Genomic DNA, 18,984 nt, shown 5'->3' on the forward strand with positions numbered 1-18,984 from the left:
GACCCTCCCGCACCCAGGCACAAATGTAGCCTCACCAGCTCCCTGCACCCAGTGCTGATTACTCGCGATCGTGATGGGTCGAAATATATGCCGACATCTGTACTTCTGAAGAAGTCGTGTACCTACCTAAGTGCAAAGACCAGGACACAACTTTCTATTTCGTCCCGGCAAACAGTTCAAGCTTCCGGTCCTCGATTTTGCCGCTCTTCGTCCACAAAATCCCCCACAGGTCCAATGCGCAAGGTGAATACTAGCAGGTACGAAGTGCGGGGCACCGGTTCAAAAGCAATCAATAGAGATAGAGATATGTCCTTGTACATTGCCCAGTATCCCCTGTACACTCCTCCCCCACAGCCACGCTCACGGGCTAACATCACTCGCCTCCGCCGAAGACCCTCCATCGTCGTCCTCCTGCTCCTTTTATTCCTTGGACTTTCCCTTGATTTACGTCCACCTCGAAGACGAGTCAATGCCATTGTCGTAATCCTCCTGCTCCTTTTTCTCCTTTTTCTCCTTGGACTTTCCCTTACTTTTCGACTCCTTCAAAGACGAGTCAATGCTATCGTCGTCCTCCTCCTGCTCCTTTTTCTCCTTGGACTTTCCCTTACTTTTCGACCCCCTCAAAGACGAGTCAATGCTATCGTCGTTCTCAACCACCTCGTGCTTCTTTTTCTGCTTAGGCTTTGCCTTGCTCTTTGGCGCCGGCTTGTCCTCGCCAGTACTTTCACCCGACTCTGCCTTCTTCTTCTTCTTCTTCTTCTTATCCTTCCTCTTCTTCCCCTTCTTCTTAGCCGGCCTCTGTTCCTCTTCCTCACTTTCCTCGGATTCTGAACTGGATTCGGACTCGGATTCGGACTCGGATTCGGACTCGGATTCCACCACCACGTGCTTCTTCATCCCCTTTTTAGACCTTCTTCTCCTCCGCTGCCCATAATCATCTCGTCGGATCATGTCCTCTTTGGCGATGAGACTATCCGACGCCCGTGTCTTCTCCAGGTACTTCTGGAAGTCGAGTGATAGCCTGACCACACGCTTCAAATGGTCTGCCTGCAGCCGCGGGCGCTCATCGTCACCACGGGCCTCGTATAACGCCAAGCTGACCGCCGTCTGGAACAAGTTTCGGATCTAGCGAGGGTAGTCAGTTAGCAAAAGCGGAACGAGGGGTACGAGGGAACTAGGGGGTTGGGGGGGGGGCGGTTCCACCTGGCGTCCGTTGAATTCCAGCTTTCGCAGTTCGTCCGAATGGATGTACCTTGTGGCATTACTGGCCACACGGAAGTCTTGTCGTGCCTTTTCGAAGCGCTTGATGTGGTTCTCCCAGATCCTAACGCGGTCGTTTTCGCCGAGAGGTGGGTAGTAGACGATGGCGTGGATCCGTGAGGTGAATGCTTCGTCGAACGTACCCACACGGTTCGTCGTAAGGAATAGGATGCCTTTGTAGTACTCTAGGATCCGCAGAAATACTGTGGGACAATGAAGGGCATTAGTAACGGCGGGGTAGAGGAGACGTCCATGGGCTCCTACCAGATACTAGACTGTTCCTTGCGAGGTCATCTAGTTCTCGTCGTTGCAAAAAGACATCCGCCTGGCCAAAACTGAACAATTATTCTAATGAGAGAGGAGATGGAGTGTGGCATACCTCGTCGAGGAGCAAGATAGCATTCCAGTGATGGGCGCTGCGAAATCCAGTCACTATTGTCATGTTATGCTTGCAGACCAGCAGGGGAACTCACAGCCGGAAGTTCTGTTGAAGATTCTTCTCCAGCTCGCTTGGGTCGATTCCGATATCCCCGCAGGTGATGGGAAACAATGGCCTCATTGTGTACTTGGACATTGTCAGCTACATTGCTTCGAGAAGCGGGGCTGCGAAGGCGGCACAAACCTCAGCAACGCACTCTGCAGTACTAGTCTTTCCCGTGCCTGGAGCACCATGTAAGAGAACCAGAAGGCCTTGCCCTTTCCCTCGGATGGCATCGGCCGAGTACAGCTCATATGTCTTGTCACCGGATTTATCATCCGGCGACCTCTGCACATGTGATTGCACAAGAGCCTTAATGATATCGGTTCTTCCTTCTGGCAGAATGAGATTATCGAACACTTCCCTGTTTGATAGGATCTCGGAGATGTAATCGACATTTAGATTCGCTGTGGATCCGTCAGCTTGAGGAAGCCGAAAGGAAAAAGGCTAGGGGTGAATCTGTACTCCACCGTCGATCCTTCAAGATCCAACCATACAGACGGTTGTTGATGAGGAAACATTGATGAGCGGTAGGTGCCTTGCTCTTCTCCAAGCTTTCGTATCCAAAAAAGGGTTCCTTCCCCCCAGGGTCGGCGAATTTGGTGCCCGAGTCATTGCGGCACTGCCTGCAGTCGCAGCTTGCCTTGTTGTTCTCCTTCAGCTTCTCGTCTTCAAATCCCGGGAAAGAAAGCTCGTATCGGTGATAGCTTGCGGAATCAATAACACATCGGCTTTCGACCTGTCATAACTCAGCATACACCCCACCAATCAACCGAAGTAATGCGGTGGACTTACGTGGAGTGGTGGGTGATACTCGTACGCAAAAGTGTTGCCATTGTACTCGATATGCAATGGAGATCTCCTATGGAGTTCAAACATCTTGTTTCCACGCTCTTCCAACTCCTTCACCAAGCTTTTTCCTTCAGTCCTATCTTTGTGATATCTAACAGGATAGATCTCCAGTGATTGAATCTCTCGCGGGTCCTTGAAGTAAGGGATCCAGAACATCTGGGTGCACCTGCCCCATTTATTCCCGTCATACTCGATGTACCAACACTCAATATTGTAAACGTTCGCCTGTTTCATTGTTAGCACATGGAGATATTGGAAAGAAAGCCTTAGGGGGAAATACTTTCTCGTAGTACGAGTCACTGAGGGCTACAGCTCTGACCACCATCCCTCTAGGAAAATCGTGAGTCTGGTTGGTGATTACGTCGTCTCCGGGCTTGAAGATCATCCAAAGGTTATGGAAGCTACATCTTGGCACCGGATCATTATGAAGTGCCTTCTCCGTCTCCCAAGCCGGCAGCACAGACTTCCGTAGAAAACCGAGAAGGAGATTGATGTGCTCGACTCTGGTTTCCATATCGTCGTGCTGGGGATACAGCGTCGCATAATTTTCCAGGTCGGAAAAGTGATGGTAAAGTAATGGGTATGGTTCGGAGAATATCAGGTTGTCGTCGGTCAGTGATTCGTTAGGATAGTATTTGACTATGGTCCTGATGGCGTTGGCGAGATACGGAGAGTTGATCACGATCTGAGACGGTATCGCCTCGAACCCAACCCATCTAGTCCGAAGAGTTGCAATCAGTCGTTCCAGTCGTACCACGTTAGGGGGGCTTCAATACCTCCTAATATCACGCACGTATATCTTCTTTCGAACCTCGATCGCATGCAGAACATCTTTCACGTCTTGCTCCCCCTGCGGTTCGAATGACGCCTCTTCTCCTGGAACGGTGGCGTGGATACTGGCTCCTGAATATCTGGAGCTTAGGTAATCGACGTGATACTGGATATCGCCCACGACTGTATTCTTCGGTGCTTCTTCTGCCGTGCCTTCATCACCCCCAGGAGAAGCCTCTTCTACTGCAACTACTTCTTCCGACTTGGAAGGCAAGCCTGCCTGGGTTGTTTCAACTGCATTCAGTCTGTCCTCGAGATGCTGGATATACTCGACGTATTTAGTGGCTGCCCGGATCTGTGGTACACAGGGTCAGTGGGAGGGAGCAACTGGTCTAAAAAACGGTAAACAAGCCTTTAGACCCATGGATTGAAACGTCTGTTCCTTCTCCCATTCCCGAGGATCCGAATACCTCAAGTCGTAGCTAATCCTGGGGTCTAACGGAGAGGGTATGTCGCGAAACATAACAGTTCCAGTTTTTTGTTTAGGCGGCGGTTTGGCCGCCTCTGGTTCCAAATCCTCGTTGGCGGGGGCTACAGTTTCGATCTTGGGTTCTTCGGCGGTGAGCAGATCCTCGGGATGTTCCTCCTCCTCCTCGTCTCTTCTTTCTGCGGCCCCAGGCCCGAGACCGAGCTCGCCGCCATCCGGATTCACGGAGTCATCCTTGGCTGGCGGCGGGGCGGTCACGCTTTCGCCGGCCGCAGCTGTGATACGCCGCTCAAACCGAATTGCGGCGCCGTTGCTGTCCGTCTTTGTTTCCGAAGATATCTCGGGTTCCTCGTATGATTCCATGACCATCGTTGGAGTTTGCTGCTGCTCTGGGGGCGCAGGTAGAGACACGGCGAGGTGATGCCACCGACGACTGCTACGGGACGAGCGGGCGGGCCGGTGAGTTGGTGCTTCGCTTGAGTGCTGGAGATATCCAATGGCACTTACAGGTCAGTTTTCGCAAATGGAAGGCTTGAGCGTTTAGTACTTATTCGTATCGTACTCGCCTCGGTACTTCAGATCTATTTCACATTCGCCATCTTGTCCGAACCCCCCACTTGTTGTGCCAATGCACACGGCACCGACATGCATGCATGCATGAACTTCGTATCCGGGTTGGCTATCAGGTGTTCAGGCAGCAGTGGCTGTCGGGGTGTTACACGGACATGCATGGATGCAGATTACCGTAAAAGACAATCGTCGATTCTCTCTTGATCTACCCCGCACAACGAGGGGGAGAGACTGTAGGAGAGCAGATCAACTGGGTGCCAAAAGCGCCCCCACCGCAGCGCCTATCAGAAACCATATCTACATGCATCTTCGGTACTTTATACCATTCTCAGACTCTCATCTAGTGGTGACGAGTTCGATTCCCAGATTCCATACCCAAAGGCGCCCCTAGTAGCGGCTGTGCGAAATCGAAATGCTTCCAGTCGACATATCCGCGCCGGCCCAACAGGTCTGGCAAGCCCTGCTGGAGCGTGACTTTCCAGCCGAAGTCCGTGAAATCCTGCATCGGCCACAGGCGAGGTATCTTCACTCCCCCTCGGCCTATAGATAGTACGGCAGCTGACCGGCCGCACCAGCTCTCTCCACCCCGTCAACGACCGCAAAGCCAAGGTCAACGCGGCACTCAAGATATTCGTGGAGCAGAAGCTCTCGCGGAGCGAGCGCGAGAAGTTCAAGGCCTCGGGAAAGTACCATTCCTTCGAGGATGTAGTCACGCACCTGCAGGAATCGGCCGAGCACTGGGCAAAGAAGGGGGGCCCGCTCGTCACCGCTAGAGAGACATTGTTGAAGGTCTTGGATCGCCTGGGTCACTTCCAGACACTGTTTAGCATCTTCCCGAGTCAGTCCGCGTACATGAGCCCCTTTTGTGGTGCGCTGAAGGTGCTTTTGATGGTATGTATGATACGTCTGGGTAGCTGCAAGAGTGCGGCTGGTGATGTTGATCGTGGGGCGGCGACAGGTCGCGAGTAACTATGAGAGCTCCGTTAGAGAGATTGTGGATGGACTTCTGGAGATCTCGGATGCCACCCGAGAGGTTGCGGAGTTATCGTGCTTGTTCCATCGGGACGAGATCCAGAAGCACGTTGTCCTATTCTACGCGGACATCCTCACATTCTGCTGGTATGCTTTGGAGTGGTACAATTCGAAATCATGGAGTAACATCACACACATACAATCCGCTGTCACTTCACCTAGGTATCTAACAGCTTTTCGCAGTGAAACTGGCCAAAAACTTCCGTGATTGCGGCTTCAGCAAGAAGATGACGGAAACGATACTCGAGGTCCGGCGCGACGCAAAGAACATCCGTAGACTATCAAGGAACAGCAGCTTGGCCGAGATCAAGCTTATAGGTGGACAGCTGTCGAATCTTACCCGGGCCAACTGTGATGTGCAGACTACCCTGAACGAGGTCAACAGCGAACTTAGACAGGTCTCTGATAACCAGCAGTCAATTATACTAGGTGCGAACCCTATCGGTCCGGGGGTCTGCTCTTTCTGACGATGTTGCAACTATGTAGGGCTGGCAAAGGGCTTGGAAGAGTTGAAAATGCAGACGTGGGCTTCGCATTGGCGACAGTCAATAGAGATCTTGCGTCTGCGGCGTGAGGAGAGAGGACGCATTGAGCCCGGTACGACACCAAGTTATGACATTCGTTTTCTCCCTTTTCCTAACAGACAGGCACATACAGTGAAGGAATACAAGAAGAAAAAACCTTTACTTCTCAAGGCCAGGGATGACGACTCCAGTGAGTTGCTGCCACATCCATACGTTCTATGTATGATTTCATGATAAAATCTGACCGAGCCACAAAGCCTCCAAGGAGACGTCAGAAGAAGAATCCAGCGTCCGCCGCTACAACCTAGCGGAAGTCATCAAGCAATTCCGAAAATCCACCGGCCTCACAGGCTACAACGTAACCAAGGACCTCGAAGCCGCTACACGCAAGCAAAGGACCGGCGGGCGATGTCATCCCAGCGACCGCCTCCCATCCTGGATCTCGGGACGGAAATCGCAGCTACTCTGGCTGCAAGCAACCCGGGCACCGTCTCAGAACACCGGCTCTGCGCTTGCCCACTATGCGGCCGATATCGTAAACTCGGCCGCATACGCTGATATTCCCATCATCCACTACTTCTGCAAGCGTACATTAGACTCGGACGATGAGGATGGGGATGAAGACCCCGTGTGCGCGCTCATCAATAGCTTGTCGCTGCAGATACTGCTGCTCTTCGAGAAGAAGATCCTGGAGACCGATATTGCCCTGGATAGGAAGCGGTTGGCGCGCCTATCCGCATCGCATAAGGAGGCATGGAAGTTTTTTGGGGAGCTGGTGGGCTTGCAGCCATCACTGGCAGTTGTCATCCACTGTCTAGAGTACTATGAGGATTATCCGGCGGCGATGGACTTGATGAAGCGATTGAACGGCCTGGTCGAGGGGCGCGGCAAGACAGTACTCAAGGTCCTACTGACAAGCAAACGTCGCACCACGACGCTGCGAAGAAGGATCCCCGAAGATGCTGTGGTGCATTTTGAAATCGCAAGACACGAGCGTGGTCGGAAGTTGAAACAGAGATTTCGGCGCCGGGCACTAGGGCGAACTGCGGATGCGGCCGATAGGGTCTGGCTGAGCAGCGGGGATGAGCGTGACACTGCTTCCAGTGAGGATGATCAGGAAAGCGGCTCTGAGGAAGAAGAGGATGATAGCGAGGACTCCGAAGAAGAGGCGGAGGAGGCCGAGGAGACCGAGTGATCCGAAAGCAGATAGATTAGGCGGGAGCCGCAGGACCAGGAGATAGGATTTGGTAACTTTATGCACGATATGCAGGTGGTCCACGGACACGGTTAGAGTGAGCGGGTGGGGAGGGGGCGAATTCAAGTTCAAGTTCGACAGGCGAGACTAGAAGCACTATGAGTGCTTCTTCCTCAGGTCGCGGGGGGTGGTCGCTGGTCAGGTGCATCGCTTCACAGCTGCGGGGCAGAAGGTTCCAAGCATAACTCCAGTATGATTGGCCCCGGTATGAGAAATGGTGATGCGAGGTGGGCGCGGCACCGGCATCTTGGGGGCGAAAGCGTCATGCGGGCGCCCCTATAAGCGAGAAAAATGCATCGGCTCTGGTTTCCAAGCCCAAGGTTCCGTCGTATATCTCGAGATCCGCACGTAACGCCATGTGCACGGAGTTCGGTTGGTCGATAAGGCCTGAAACCCATGTGCGTGGCGGCCATGGCAGAGTATTTGCGCAGTTGCCTCTTTCGGCTCCCATTTACGGGATTCCCAGGAGCGGGATCTAGAGTGTTCAACATGCTGGTTAACCTCTTAGGCCAATAGGGCGCGTACGTGGGGTGGTGGGTGTTTTTGACCCGGTCTTCTCCCGCCTGAGTATTAATTCGGGCAGTACCCCCCCACCTCATTGAGTCGCATCGATAACCTTCAGCGGAAAAAGGTGATACCATCACCAACCCACGTCCGAACGTAAGAGACACTCGTCCAAGGATCTTGTTCGAAGGTCCGACAACTGAACTCCTCTTGCATTGTCGATCTTGCTGCCCAAAAAAGAGACACTCGTCCTACGTCCTCGCCCTCCAAACCACTATAGACGATCGAATTCCTCTTTTCCGTAACGGACGATCACCTTGGAGCCCCAAGAAAAGAGCAATCCGGAACGAGAGAAGCCGGATGTCGGACCGAGACACCACCAAGATGGCGCCTTACCAACCCGAAGTCACTCCGGTGCTCGAAACGTCGCCGCTCATCACCGCGCGCCGCCAGTTCTTTGCCTACATGAGGACGCCGCGTTTCTACCTCGTTCTGTTTATCGGTCAGATACTCTCTCTATGCATCACGGGCACGAACACCTTCTCCGGCCTTCTGGCCAGCCGCGGTACTTCGATCCCGGCCTTCCAATCGCTCTTCAACTACGTCCTCCTCAACATCGTCTACACGTCGTACACTCTATATAAGTATGGGTTTAGAGGGTACCTCAAGATGCTGAAGGAGCGCGGGTGGAAATACCTGATCCTCGCCTTCCTCGATGTCGAAGGTAATTACTTCGTCGTTCTGGCCTACCGCTACACCACCGTCATCTCGGCGCAATTGATCAACTTCTGGGCCATCGTCGTCGTGGTCATCATCTCCTTTGCTTTCCTGCGCGTGCGATACCACTGGACGCAGGTGGTCGGTATCCTGATCTGCTGCGGTGGCATGGGACTGCTACTGGGACGTGATGCACACAACGGCATGACGGTCGGCGGAATCCCCACGGAGCTCAAGGGCGACCTCTTCATGCTGCTCGGCGCAAGTTTCTACGGCTTGACAAACGTAGCCGAAGAGTTCCTGGTCTCGCAATCGCCGCTCTACGAGGTCGTCGGCCAGATCGGATTCTGGGGCATGCTCATCTCTGGCGCGCAAGCGGCAATTTTCGACCGCTCCCAGTTCCAAAGCGCGACTTGGACAAGCGAGGTCGGTTGGTATCTGACCGGCTTCACCCTGATCATGTTTATCTTTTACTCGACGGTGCCGATCCTGCTGCGACTGGCGTCCGCCGCCTTCTTCAATATCAGCTTGCTCACGAGCAACTTCTACGGTGTCGCCATCGGCATCAGGGTCTTTGGTTACGTGCTGGACAAGTATTATCCGCTTGCGTTCGTCATGATTATTGTGGGTCTGGTTATTTATTTCATGTTCATTTCTGTGTACGGCGAGGCCAAGAAGCCGTGGCTGGGCGATGATCAGGCGGCCGGTGTGGTGGGCGTGGGAACGGCGAAGAAGATGGCGCTGAAAGAGCCGGCGGCGGTGGGGCCCCAGGGTGATCGAGTCGTGTAGGTTTCGGGTGTGTTATGAAGCTGGCAATGGCTGGCGAGTAATGATGTGCACATACCGTGCGGTGGAGAAGGGGGCATGCGGGCCTGTTGTTCGTTTTGTATGTATGCCTTGTACACCTTATATGCCCGATATGCCGTGGGTCTCGTGCGGTCGGCCTGGAGATTTACCTATGTGGAATGTATGTAATCGAGTCCCGGTAGAGATGGGTTCGCTTGAGATTGTTCGTCACGTTCATCGTTGATCACTCGGCTGTTTTCCATGCGCCGCGCCCCACACCCGCAAGTGAAACCGGTAGATTACCGTCATCGCACTGGTATTTGGTTATCACGAACGCCCGCGACCAATATCTACACTCTACGATTACGAGGTTGCGCTTCCAGTCTTTTTTTCGCCCTCGCGTCGCACAACATAGTGATCATTCTTATTGCCGCCGGTCCTTATTAAGCTAACTACGCACAGGCCACAAAGATCCCCGTCCTTGCTTGCACCATCCAGCCTCGAGCAACTGTCCGACTGTGTGCCCGCTCACACTCGAGAATCAATCCACATGCCGAAACCATGAGCACTCCACAACACTCCTCACGTACCGCCTCCCGAGCGCAATCTCCCTCGCAGTCCATATCGCCTCTTCCGACGAACGGCATCATAAATATAGACCCACCTCCGCTGTTCGTCGGGCAAGGCTTTGCCGATTTCAAGGTATCTCCCCCATCCCGATACCCGCTCTCTTCCAGCAACTTCCCGCTTCACGCTATTCCCCTCCCCACACAAAACTCACCGCCCCCTCCGACCGACCGGGCCGACCGCTAACCTATTCGCAGACATTCAAGGACAAGCTCACGGACTGGGCCATCTCCGCCAAAGCAAGCCCACCTACCACCCCACTCTCCGGCCCCACACTACCACACACAAACAAAAAAAACGCGTCGCTTTTCTTCTCTAGTTCATGACTTGAATGGGAGATATCGATCTGGAATGGGGTGGGGGAGGGGAAAGCAGCAGAGCGCGGGGCTAACTGATTCTGCGGGTTCACTCAACAGTTCTACACGCGCACCAAAAAGTCCGACGCGAAACGGGTCATCGTCGATTGTGCGAGCCCAGTATGTGCCTTCCACGTGCGCGCGTACATGTGTGCTCGTCGGGGCTGTGTCGTGGTCGGCACCCTGATGCCAGAGCACACTTGTACGCCGGAGGCCATGGTCAACAAGAAACGCGCGCCGGCGAGTAAACAGGCGTGGATCCAGCGAGTGCTGCCGGAGACGATCGATGTTACGAGGGATACAACGCCGACCCAAATTATTGAGGCGATACAGAAAAAGTGGAACCATACAATACGATATGAGGCTGCTCAGAGGGCTAAAAGCATGGCTCTTGCTGGCGCGGGGCTGATTGGTGGTAGTGGTGTCGGTGTCGGTGTCGGCGGCGGTGGTGGTGGCGGTGGTGGTAGTGGCGGCAATGGTGGTGGTGGAGGAGTCAATCTTCAGGGCAGCGTAATGGCGGCGACAAGGACACAACTTCATCAGGCGCTTCCACCGCCTCCTCCACCAACGCCGCCACAACAGCAGCAACACCAACAGCATCAGCAGCAGGTGCATCAGCAACAGCAACAGCAAGTGCATCAGCAACAGCAACAGCAACAGCAGCAACAACAACAGCAGCAACAGCAGCAACAGCAGCAGCAACAGCAGCAGCAACAGCAGCAACAACAACAGCAACAACAACAGCAACAACAACAGCAACAACAACAACAACAGCAACAACAACAGCAGCAACAACAACGACAGCAGCAACAGCGGCAGGCACAGCACCAACAGCAGAATCAGAACCAAAACCACCTGCAAGGAGGTGGGATCAACCCGTCACAAACAATCACAAAAACACCCACCGCAACGCCCACACAGCAACAACACCACCCGAATACCATCACCACCTTCCATCACCACCATACCCTCCCGGGCAACAATCTTCTCTTCTCCCCACCACCATCAGCTCCACAACCTTCGCCGCCGCCCGCAGCTCCAACATTTGCCCCCCCTCAACAACCAGCACCCCCAGCGCCAGTATCAGCACCTCCAGCACCTCCAGCACCTCCCGTGACACCACCACCCCCTCCGAAGCAGGGCCCAGAATACGCCGCACGTGCCATCCGCATCGCTATCACGGACCCTCTGCTTGCACCCTATCCACGGGCAAGCCACCCATGGCGTGGCAAATCCGTATTCCTACGTTATGGTATGCTCCGCGGGCCAACACTACGCGACTTGCTTCGCTGCATCCAGCGACATCTACCTCCAGGACGGGTGCCATACTACATTACCGGTGCCATCTCGGCGGAAGACGTTCCAGCCGCCGATGAGGTCGGGCATGCCGAAGACATGGAGGGGGGCGGGGAGACTGGCACAGTTGTACTCAAAGACGATGACGACATAGAGGCGTGGTGGTGGATCTCCGCGGCAAGGCCAATGGAGGTCCAGGTCGTGCTCGACTCTCCGACCGATCCGGCCGGGGACATGGCGCAGATCTTGGGTGTCGAGGCTGTCAATGGCGTTGGCGTCAAGAGGCCCCGTGTTGATGTGGGTGTCTGGGAGGAGGTATTGGGCGAAGAGAATGGGGGGAGGAGGAGAAGAGTCGGGTAGTCCCGTGGCTAGGGCTTTGCATTTCCGATATTTCGCACCGTTTCTCATTTGTGGGCGTTCTTTGGGGGTTGGGGTTAGGGTTGGTCGGATTGGATTGGATCGGTTGGTTGGCTGGCATGGTGCTCAAGAGGCAACGTGGGGGGTAGAATGCATTTCGTCTTTCCTTCTTTTTCTTCTTCTTCTTCTTTGCTTGTCTCTCTCGATATCTCTGTCTTTGTTTTTCTTTGGCATCTGAAGCTGCGAGAAGTCTGGTCTGGTTCTGCTCTGGTTCTACTCTTTTTATTTGTTGTGTTCCCCTTTGTTTAATTTTGTGTTCTGGTCCGGTCTCATCTTATACTCTTCTTTCTATTGAGTTACTTACTTACTCACTCGTCTACTGATTTGGTGCGCGCCTGTTGCACTCTCTCTCTCTCTTGCTTTGGGGAATTTATACCCAATATATCCTCTGACATGTGCGTCCTCACGTGTTCCCGTGTTTCACATGTCGAGGCTCGTGATCACAGTAGCCCTTGATCTCGCATCGGTTTCAGCTTCTATTGACTACCCGCCCACTGCCGAGTTTGGGTAACGGAGCTGCCACGATGGCAATGTTCAGCCCATCGACTTGTTACGTGCATTGTACATAATAGTCACACTGATTTTTCTCACGAAGACCACCGTATACCTATACGAACGGTGAAACTTCTAGCCGGACCGCGCGTACTATGCAGGTACTCGTAGGATACCATACGATACGGCATAGCCACCGAAGCATTGGAGTGGCTCAGACCTCCAGTCACCAGTGAGCCTAGAGCACGATGCCGAAAATGCCGAATAGGTAGTTACCGGTAGTCTGGCGTGCGGTGAGGGCTTCGGTGGCTGTGTACATAGGGACCCAGGAGACCCCGTATGGCTACTTATAGGTACATAAGGTAGTAGTTACTGGGTCAAGTTATGTACCTACCATACACACGCCAGCTAGGGGAAAGGGGGATGTAGTTTGTATGAGTATATGGTGTACACTACATTGGTGGTGGTTGGAATCGAGCCGCACTGAGCCGGCGGCGACGGCGGCGGCGGACGGAGGGATGAGATAAGCGTGGAGATACCCGATCACCGCTACATACGGACCAACGGTTGCACGCAGGTGAACAAGCTTTTTGAGTACTGCACCTACGGTGTCTGTCCGTGGTCAGGATCTAGGTACTCTATGTACGGTAGGTACTCCGCTCGAGACGAGGCCGAGATCAGGGTCTCTCGCAGGCGGTAACTACGGTACGGTATGTATGCTTCCGTAGAGTATATGTATATGTAGCGAAACACTTGACTGCCCTGCCACTGCCACTGCCGGATTCCTGCGGAAGTGTGGGGAGATTTATGCATAGAGTACGTACGATCTCCCTTCAAGGAGCGGAGCGGACTCGGCGGAGGCCAAGAGGAGCGACGGGGAGCGTCCTGAAAAGGTGCCATGTGCCAGGTAAAAATACCTAACTAAGCCTCGGCTACAACGGGAGAGTCGAAACGACTCACGAGACCACCACCTGGAAGTCTGGACTCTGGAACAAGGACGGTGTTCAGTTCAGTTCAGCTTCCCAGCTGAGGAGGAGGTGCCAGTAGGTAGAGTAGAGCACATGTAGCTCGGTGGCGGACACTACATGCACCGACTTACATAAGTCAACCAGTCCCAGTCCGCAACCCGCGACTGGGCCTTGACGGGCCAATCAGCGCGGCGCCCGCGTTCGCGTGGTGTGTGAAGGGTGAAGGGACGCACGTTACGCACACACTACGCGAGAAGGTTCCAGCCGGAGCATTTCGTGCGTTCCTTTAAAGCTGTGCACTTCCCGTCTCTGTGGGTGTTTCTGCTCTTCGAGCTCTCATCTACATATATAGAGTTTTTGGATCTTTGAGTTTTATGCTTTGAGTTTGAACGCGCGGAATCTGGTTTTGACGGGTGGATCGATCTGTCCGAGTACTCTGCGATACGTTCACTACTTTGCTTCATTTGCTTGCTTGCTTCATTTGCTTGCATCGGCTTTTTTCTCTTGGCTACATACATACGCAGGAGCATATCGTTAGTGTCTGCCTGCCTGCGGAGAGCGAGGAGATATTTTTTTGGTGGTTGTGGTGGTGAGTTCTTGCTTGGTGCGCGCACTGCTGCTGATTGGCTGGTCGAGGAGCACGCGAACACGAAGGCTGCTTCTTTCTTCACCGGAGTGGAAGCGGGCGGGCCCCTGAAAGGCTCAGCGCAGTCGGCTAACTGTCGATGTCACAGGACCCTTACAGGACCCTTACATACAGCTTCATCCAGCTTTCAGCATTCGGGACCTGCCTTCAGTCCAAAGATCCGCCATACGAGACCGTCGTCCGGTATACTCTATATTATAACCCGGACGGGAAAGATGGGGCGGACGATGGACGAGAAAATGGTGGTGGTGGAGGAGAGCGCGAGTGTTGCGCACACCCCCGGCAGCGACATGCGTACGAACACGACGGTTGCCGATACGCCGTGCCGGAGTGGGACCGGAGCCAGCGGGCAGCAGCAGAACCATGCTTGCGCCATCACTCATCCTCGCGCCGATGGTTTCTGCTGCTGCTGCTGCTGCAGCGATGACGGCCCGGGTCGAACTTCTTCCGAGAAGTCTTACCACCGCTACAGCAACAACCACCCCCATGCGAATCAATTCGAAAAATACCCAAACCACAACACCCTCCTCCCACCCCTTGCACCACTCTCCGCAACCCAACAATACACAGCTGTCGACATGAGACCTAGGAGGCGATTCATGCGTCTGATCGTATACTCGGTCCTGGTCACTGTGTTTACCGCTCTCTTCTACTCGATCCTCATCGTCATATTGGGCCCCGGGCCCCCGGAGGAGCCCGGCGTCAACTTGGCTTCGGCGAAGCGATTGGGCTACAAGCAACTGGAGGATATTCCGCCTCGCCATGTTCCGAGGGAGTACGACACCGATGTCAGGAGACTGGTGTTCATTGGCGACGTGCACGGCATGTTTACAGAGCGTATGCAAACACCCCCTTAAGGGTGGAGTGAGAGGGGGGGGGGGCTGATAGTCATGTACTAATTGCAACTGCTGCATAGTGAAGGACCTCCTCAAGAAGGCCAACTACGACGAAGCCACCGACCACATCGTCTTCACCGGCGACCTGGTGACCAAAGGCCCGGACTCCCTGAAGGTCGTCGATTTCGCCCGCAAACACGGCGCCAGCTGCGTCCGCGGCAACCAGGACGACCGTGTACTGCTACACTACCACCACGACCAGGCCCACGTGACGGACTCCCTCTCGGACAGCGAAGCGGATCCCGCCCACAAGGTCTCCAAATCTGAGGCGATGATTAGGATCGAGAAGGCGCTGGCGAGGAAGATGACGAAGGAGCAGGCGGAGTGGCTGGACTCCTGCCCGCTCATCCTCAAGGCCGATGGCGTCAAGGGGCTGGGGAATATTGCCGTCGTGCATGCGGGATTGGTGCATGGTGTTCCGTTGAGACAGCAGGATCCGGCGGCCCTCATGACGATGCGCAGTATTCAACCTAGATCTAGGGTCCCGAGCTCGGGCACCGACGGAACCCACTGGGCGCGGTTGTGGAATCGCCGTGAGAAGAACGAGAGGGTTCCGCGTACTGTTATGTATGTTATTCCCAACCCCAACCCAACCCCTTAGCAGGCAGCTGACCGTGGGATAGCTATGGACACTACGCGGCCAAGGGTCTCGACATCCGCCCTCTCTCCAAGGGTCTCGACAGCAACTGTGTCCGTGGTGGTAAACTCACCGCGCTGATCGCGTCGACCCGAACCGACGAGCCCGAGATGGTATCTGTTTGTTGCCGCAAGTACTACAACAAATAGATGGGGTAGAAGGTGCATATTCTGGCGCCGGCGTTTTCTTTTCTTTTCGCTTCACTTCACTTCCTTTTGCATATTTTAGAGTAGGGGGGACAGAGGGGGTTCTTCTTGCTTGGAGCTTGTTTTCTTTCTGGACGGCGTTCGCATGCGTATAGGCGGGTTTCTTTTCTTCTTATTATTCTTCTTCTTCGTGGGCTCTACACTATTAGCGGGAGCGAGATGCATAATGACGGTAGATTCAATAAAGATGTCAATTGAATATTACTCTAGAGCTGGATCGTGGGGATATCGATGGCACTCTACTTGTGATACCATGCATGACGTTAAATGTATGTGTGTAACCTGCTGGCTGCGCGAGTGATCATTTGTACGATTGGCCACGGAACTCTCCAGCACGTCTCGCTCCTTCAAAGGCGTCGTATGTCATCATACCCCCCGCCAGTACTCGTATTCCCCCGGATCTAGAAGCTTCCCTACATACCGCATCTCCAATACCCCATACATATTGTCCCGCCACCAGCACCGACAGTTTGTCGAACACCCTCCTTGCGTCGTCAACGAAACGAAACCTTTACATATTTCGCCTCGACAAGGACAAGAACAGCTCCCTATAATCACCACAACCATGAGCGGCCCGCAATACGCGCCATCGCAGGGCCCCACAGCGGGGCAACACAGCGCCGGACCGCAGAACTACTACGGCAGCGCCGACGACCAGACGGCCATGTACACGCGCGAGCCTCCGCAGTATGCGGACGACGAGACGTTGCTTCGTGGCGGCGTGCCGCGCAGCAGCGAGGATAATGTAGGTCGACCTAGAGAGCTGGAGAGCTGGAGAGTGGGCTAGCGAGCTGGAGTTGAGCTAATGTGCGCCCCACCACTAGATTCCAGACGACTTCAAGTTCGGAGGCTGCGTCGCTGAGGGCACAATTGATATCCGCCACGCGTTTATTCGTAAGGTTTATGCGATACTGTATGATGCTCCGTACTTCTGGTTGGATGTGGTGGGAAGGCGAATGGTGGGAAGGCTAATGGTGGCTGACTTTGGGGCGTCAGCACGGTGCAGCTCCTCGCGACGGCGGTTCTCTCGGCGGTCTCGTTCTTCAGCGTCGGCTTCAAAGCATGGATCCAGAGCAATACGTGGATGATGTTCGTGGCGATGTTCGGCTCTCTCGGCTTCCTATTCGCCACCTACTGGAAGCGCAAGTCGTACCCGACCAACCTGCTGTTCCTGTCAGGCTTCACGCTTCTCGAAGCGTACACCGTGGCCGTGATCACGTCGTTCTACGACTCGCGCATCGTGCTCGAGGCGGTCATCATCACCGGCGCGCTGTTCGTCGCGCTTACCCTGTTCGCCTGCCAGACCAAGTATGACATCACCGGCTGGCAGAGCTATCTCTACGGCGGCCTGTGGATGCTCATCATCTTTGGCTTCGTGTCGATGTTCTTCCCCGGCACCTGGATGGAACTCGCGTATGCTGGCGCTGCGGCCCTGCTGTTCTCTGTGTATATCGTCGTCGATACTCAGTTGATCATGAGACATGTCCATGTCGAGGAGGAGATTGCCGCAGCGATCTCCCTGTATCTCGATATCATCAACTTGTTCCTGGCGTATGTTTCCCTCCCAGGCGAGCGAGCGAGCGGACTGCGTGCGTACGGTGACTGACAATATGTGAACCATAGCATCCTGAGGATCCTCAACTCCTCCAGCGATAACTAAACGCAAGCCAGCGCCATCGCGCCGCGTCGTCGTGGGAATCCGAGAGATTGAGAGTGGGATGGGGAAGGGTGTTTGGGAGTCTGTTGGAAATAACTGCTCATTGATTGATTTTTGATTTCGGTTCTGGCTCTGGTTCTGGTTTTGTCCGTCGTCGTGGTTCGTGGTTCGTAGTTCGTGCTGCCGATGTGTGCAGCTGCACTGCACCATGGCCGCACTCGCTTCTGCCCTTCTGTTTTCTTTTTCTTTCCTTTTCCTTTTTGTTTTCTTTTTCTCTCTTTTAGTGCCACAATATAACGAGCTGTTTTATCTGCGTGGTGCTATGCTAAAGTCTGCATCGTGCGTTACGTCTGCCTGTATTTGTACTGTATGTAGTTTTGTAGTTTTGTTTCCTGTACTTGATCTGAATCGAATCGAACCTGTTGATTTTTTTGATTTCGCCTGCCTGGGCCCTGCACGTCACTGTCACTGCGCCGCTGGGAGCCAGGGAGGGCGGCATGTGAGCAACCGGTATTTAGAGTAGAGTAGAGTACCAAGAGTAGAGTACCAAGAGTAGAGTACCAAGAGTAGAGTACCAAGAGTAGAGTACCAAGAGCAGAGTACGGTATCAACACCATCCCCACAAGTTGCAAGTTGCAGCAGAAATTGAGGCTGTAAATACGATGGATGTAAATAATGCCCGCCAGCCCCCAGCCTTTCAAGCTCTGTATCCACGGTACCCAACAAATTGTAGCCTGTGAGAACCGGTGGGAAAGGAAACAATGGTTCGGAATTAGATCTAGGTACCAAGTATCCAGGCTTCCAGGTTTGCATCTCGCTCACCAATTTCCGGGGCTTGCTCTAGCGGGTCGGTTGGCTGCGCTGTATTGTACCGCACTCTGGGTACCGTAGTTACTCGGGGTGCTCTAGTGTGCTCCCGCGGCAGGTGCCAGCTGCCAGAAATGTAGGTGCCAGCTGCTCGCTCGCTCGTGAATCACAGCAGCAGCAGCGGCAGCACCAGCACCAGCACCAGCACCAGCACCAGCACCAGCACCAGCAGCGGCGGACGGGAGGCGAGTTGGCTCTTGTATGGTAGCTAGAGTTGTATGGAGTAGGTGCTCTACATATGTGGGAATGTGGGAATGTGGGAATGTGGCGGACGGGTGTCTCACTCCGCCGTGCCTACTCCGTGCCTGCTCTGCCTATCATGGGCCGGGTCGGGTTGCTGTTCCGTGCGGCTTGGTAGGGAGGGAGGGAGGGACGGAGAGGGAGGATTAAGGCGGACGGGTTGTTGTTGTGTTGTTGCTGTTGTGCTTGGAATTGGCACTGGCACGGGAGGGAAACTGGGAGGGAAACTGCCACTGGCATAGCAACGGGAGAGAAACACCGAACCCGCAAACGAAGGGGCGGGCGGACTCCGGAGGAGAGCTCGAGTTGCTATTCTAACTAGAACACTCGCGTGCTGGGTTTCTATCGTGCCAGGCTAGCACACTAGGCATTCTATTGTACTAGTAAGCACCTACACCACGCATTCTACAGACTCCATATGCCCGTCCCAGGATAACCCTCGC

General features: G+C 54.3%; 6 protein-coding genes across 6 annotated transcripts; 5 read left to right on the forward strand and 1 right to left on the reverse strand.

The window, feature by feature from the left end:
• Positions 1 to 31: 31 nt before the first annotated feature.
• BZA05DRAFT_200242 (uncharacterized protein) lies at positions 32 to 4,402 on the reverse strand. The gene is made up of 11 exons (XM_051479485.1): positions 3,774 to 4,402; positions 3,367 to 3,716; positions 2,871 to 3,306; positions 2,534 to 2,815; positions 2,204 to 2,477; positions 1,883 to 2,145; positions 1,734 to 1,825; positions 1,640 to 1,676; positions 1,525 to 1,585; positions 1,204 to 1,463; positions 32 to 1,125 (listed from the first exon to the last, which is right to left on the reverse strand). Exons 1-11 carry the CDS (start codon positions 4,215 to 4,217, stop codon positions 445 to 447), a joined length of 3,180 nt encoding a protein of 1,059 aa, XP_051342537.1. The 5' UTR covers positions 4,218 to 4,402; the 3' UTR covers positions 32 to 444.
• A 242-nt stretch (positions 4,403 to 4,644) lies between these two features.
• Positions 4,645 to 7,386, forward strand: BZA05DRAFT_388408 (uncharacterized protein). Its single transcript, XM_051482668.1, has 8 exons — positions 4,645 to 4,730; positions 4,785 to 4,937; positions 4,994 to 5,309; positions 5,377 to 5,572; positions 5,634 to 5,879; positions 5,937 to 6,047; positions 6,108 to 6,164; positions 6,232 to 7,386. Exons 2-8 carry the CDS (start codon positions 4,831 to 4,833, stop codon positions 7,167 to 7,169), a joined length of 1,971 nt encoding a protein of 656 aa, XP_051342538.1. The 5' UTR covers positions 4,645 to 4,730; positions 4,785 to 4,830; the 3' UTR covers positions 7,170 to 7,386.
• A 731-nt stretch (positions 7,387 to 8,117) lies between these two features.
• BZA05DRAFT_442104 (solute carrier family 35 member SLC35F1/F2/F6) lies at positions 8,118 to 9,239 on the forward strand (the record flags this gene model as incomplete). Its single annotated transcript, XM_051486725.1, has 1 exon — positions 8,118 to 9,239. One exon carries the CDS (start codon positions 8,118 to 8,120, stop codon positions 9,237 to 9,239), a length of 1,122 nt encoding a protein of 373 aa, XP_051342539.1.
• Positions 9,240 to 11,442: 2,203 nt separating this feature from the next.
• Positions 11,443 to 12,201, forward strand: BZA05DRAFT_200341 (uncharacterized protein). The gene is made up of 2 exons (XM_051479486.1): positions 11,443 to 11,830; positions 11,863 to 12,201. The coding sequence occupies exons 1-2, from the start codon at positions 11,474 to 11,476 to the stop codon at positions 12,019 to 12,021; spliced, it is 516 nt and encodes a 171-aa protein (XP_051342540.1). The 5' UTR covers positions 11,443 to 11,473; the 3' UTR covers positions 12,022 to 12,201.
• A 2,436-nt stretch (positions 12,202 to 14,637) lies between these two features.
• BZA05DRAFT_332752 (Metallo-dependent phosphatase-like protein) lies at positions 14,638 to 15,720 on the forward strand (the record flags this gene model as incomplete). Its single annotated transcript, XM_051480661.1, has 3 exons — positions 14,638 to 14,875; positions 14,955 to 15,501; positions 15,558 to 15,720. 3 exons carry the CDS (start codon positions 14,638 to 14,640, stop codon positions 15,718 to 15,720), a joined length of 948 nt encoding a protein of 315 aa, XP_051342541.1.
• Positions 15,721 to 16,171: 451 nt separating this feature from the next.
• On the forward strand, positions 16,172 to 17,902 carry BZA05DRAFT_388418 (inhibitor of apoptosis-promoting Bax1-domain-containing protein). The gene is made up of 4 exons (XM_051482669.1): positions 16,172 to 16,522; positions 16,602 to 16,690; positions 16,774 to 17,328; positions 17,401 to 17,902. Exons 1-4 carry the CDS (start codon positions 16,343 to 16,345, stop codon positions 17,435 to 17,437), a joined length of 861 nt encoding a protein of 286 aa, XP_051342542.1. The 5' UTR covers positions 16,172 to 16,342; the 3' UTR covers positions 17,438 to 17,902.
• The last annotated feature ends 1,082 nt before the right edge of the window (positions 17,903 to 18,984 follow it).

Source organism: Tricharina praecox (assembly GCF_024521635.1).
Source record: "Tricharina praecox strain CBS 144465 chromosome Unknown BZA05scaffold_4, whole genome shotgun sequence".
Classification (NCBI taxonomy): domain Eukaryota; kingdom Fungi; phylum Ascomycota; class Pezizomycetes; order Pezizales; family Pyronemataceae; genus Tricharina; species Tricharina praecox.